Genomic DNA, 3,181 nt, shown 5'->3' on the forward strand with positions numbered 1-3,181 from the left:
TTACCCGGCCTTGGTGGCAGTCCATCTATCAAAGGGTCACTATGGAGTCCATCGTGGGGGCTTCGATGAGGCTAATATCAGGGCCTTTGTCTCGGGCCTTATGGCTGGCAAGGTAAACCATGTAATGATCCTATATGTAGCAATAGCAACAGCAGGTCACCCTTGACCCGCTGCCCAAGAATCTCCCTAAGCTTCACAGCGTCACTGCTTGGGATGGTAAGGATGCTGAGCCAGAGCCCGAAGAAGATATGGTAGGATCTTCAACGACTGTGAAGCGGGAAGAGAGCTTTCCTTCCTCAGGAGCTCTAAGCACACTATTCATCGATATTGCTGGATAGTCGATCGGTGTGATCTCTCATACTTTTCGTTTTTTCTCGAGCTGTCGTAGTCGTGTTTAATTTAGTGTGAAACGGGAAAACATCATGGCATCTTCCAAAAATGGATGAGTTTGTGGGCGGAATATCACGATATTTTCTGATGGTTGGAAACCCTGTAGGGAGAGAGTTGAATGTAGTGCCCCATTCCTAAGATTTTAAAAGATGAAAAGCGAAACCTCGTGACTCACGAGTCGTGAGCCAATGTGCATCGATGCGAGTTACTAAGCCGTGTTGTCGGCATTGGACTTTAAACCCACACACATACACTCCTAACAATCGAAGCGGAAAAAGAAGAATCTTTGGTTAAAGTTCTTTTTTTCGCTTAGATGCCTCAACAAGGAGAAAGTGTATGCCATCATGGCATTGCCATGTCATCAGACAATCGTATTAATATGTATCGGGATAATGCTTACTTAAGAATTCGTTTGCACATAATTATCACCACCTATGCTACGGCGAGGTTGGGAACATACTCCAATGATAGAGAAATGCATGCTCAGCTTAGGTGTGTTGGAGAATTCATTTCATATACGTACAAGCTCGGGAGACGGACATGTAGCTTCTCGCTCAACATTGGGAGTGATTGCTTTGATATATTTGGATTGATACATAGAAACCACGAAGTATCTCCGCGCCTCTTGTACGATTCCGAATTGGCCAGCTGGTCAGGGAACGCAAATCGATCATGATGGCAAAACTAGAAAATCAATAGCAGATGGGGTGACGCTGCATGAATCATGAAAGCTGTCCACAATCCGCAATCACAACTATCTTAGCAGTCGCTCCACTGGAAGATCCAACACTTTCCATTTTCCTCACTACGTCCATACCATCGATAACCTTGATAACAATGACACATCATAGCACACTCGAAGGGAGGATGACTTACCTTCCCAAAAACCACGTGTTTACCGTCGAGCCAGGATGTCTTTTCAGTGCAGATAAAGAATTGACTGCCGTTGGTATTAGGTCCAGAGTTAGCCATAGACAAGATACCAGGACCGGTGTGCTTCAACTGGAAGTTCTCGTCCTTGAACTTTGCACCATAGATGGACTCACCGCCAGTCCCGTTACCTGCGAAAATATTCTGGAGGAACTGGAAGATGGTCAGAGAACTTCCAGGATGCGGGTACCCTTACCGTTGGTGAAGTCGCCTCCTTGACACATGAACTTCGGAATGATACGATGGAAGCTGCTGCCTTTGAAGTGAAGAGGCTTCCCTGACTTGCCGACTCCCTTCTCGCCAGTACAGAGGCAGCGAAAGTTCTCAGCTGTGATGGGGACAACATCCGCGGCTAACTCGAAGGTCACACGGCCAACTGGTGAACCACCAATGGTGATGTCGAAGAAAACCGTAGGGTTGGGCATTCTGATGGGATACGATAAGACCGTGTCACTGCGCCACGTACGAGGTGAGGTAGCGATCAACCAGGAAAGTTAGTAAAGTGAACTATTACATCTATCGTATATCACGTACTGATTGGAGTATTGAGGCAATGCAGCAATCTCGTCCTGTGCGATTACACCGGCCAGGCGGCAATCCGCCCTGGCGGTTTCAACCCCGTGGCCGTTTCTCAGATCTTCACAAGATAGCAAGTGGGAACGCGGTAGCAGTCTATCCTTGTGGCGCTGGAGACCGCTTCTCATCTCTGGGTCAGCCTGCTGCATGTAGGAAACCCGACCCACACTGTGAACGGCTATGTGTCGACTCCCCCATTCTAAAGGCTTTGCGGTTCGGGTTTACTGCACCAAGCCATCGGAAGGGCCCCTCCATTGCAGGCAACCTCTCTTTCGGCAAACATGACATCGATCGCTCCGCTGGCACGCATAGGTTAAGCGCCCAACGCTTGCACACGTGCCCCCGGTTGCGGGACTATTAAACAGATTATCGGTTTATGATGTTGATAGTAGCTCTATTATAGTTAGTATCACTATCATTTCCTAATGGTTAACTCCCTAGACAACGACGCTCTTGAGTTAGCACTGGGAAGACTCGACCTTGAGCCAAGTGACACCGCAGCTTCCCTGAGGGTCCTGTGTTCTTCACGCGCGCAATATCGTGACCCCGGTTGTGACACGTGCACGATCAGCCACGCTCATTGCTCCCTTTCCCATGAGGCGTTAATTGCTAAGTCTTTTCGGCGTCGTTACCGGCTATGACCCTACATTTTTCTGTGTAGCCTCTCATTTCCCATCTTCTGATGCCCAACTCACACAACCAATTAGAGACCTCATCATCAAGGGGCGGAGGGGTTGAGTTGCCACCAGTTATTCCGGGGTTTGGGTCAGCCGACGCTACACTGTGTTTGAAGTCTCCCTCGCAAATGATCGTTCTTTGGTTAAGCCTGGATATAAAAGTTTTCGAGGAGTGACAGCGGAGAGAGGGGATCACGGCAGAGTGAGCCCGGAGTATTGCAGTTTACGTGAATACACCTTTAACATCAGTAATGCGCGGTTTTTGGGATCCAGTGCAAAAGAGGGGCAGATAACAAGAAAGAAACAGCAGCGAGTCGGCGGTTCGGTGGCATCCATGGTACTTTGATGGCACGAATCCAATTTAAACCGTTTAAGATTGTGCCTTAAAACGTGGATAGGCCTTTTCACGCATACACAAAGACAACCCCCACAATGCCGAAATCTGAGGTATCTCCTGCAGCTGGGCTCCATACTTCTCTAGGGCACATCACTTGGAGTATCCCTGTGTGAGCACAATCTTCTTCCTTCTTACATAGCGTAGGGAGTTGGAAATGTTCCATTCTTTTCCTTTTAATTGTAATTAGATCGTGTCCCCAAGGGACAGTCTC

At 48.2% G+C, this 3,181-nt stretch overlaps 1 protein-coding gene across 1 annotated transcript; it reads right to left on the reverse strand.

The window, feature by feature from the left end:
• Positions 1–1,112: 1,112 nt before the first annotated feature.
• Pmar_PMAR006763 (cyclophilin 1, putative) lies at positions 1,113–1,745 on the reverse strand (the record flags this gene model as incomplete). Its single annotated transcript, XM_002788029.1, has 3 exons — positions 1,113–1,217; positions 1,267–1,451; positions 1,517–1,745. The coding sequence occupies 3 exons, from the start codon at positions 1,743–1,745 to the stop codon at positions 1,113–1,115; spliced, it is 519 nt and encodes a 172-aa protein (XP_002788075.1).
• Between the last annotated feature and the right edge of the window lie 1,436 nt (positions 1,746–3,181).

The sequence above is a fragment of the Perkinsus marinus genome (assembly GCF_000006405.1).
Source record: "Perkinsus marinus ATCC 50983 genomic scaffold scf_1104296928836, whole genome shotgun sequence".
NCBI classification, from domain to species: domain Eukaryota; phylum Perkinsozoa; order Perkinsida; family Perkinsidae; genus Perkinsus; species Perkinsus marinus.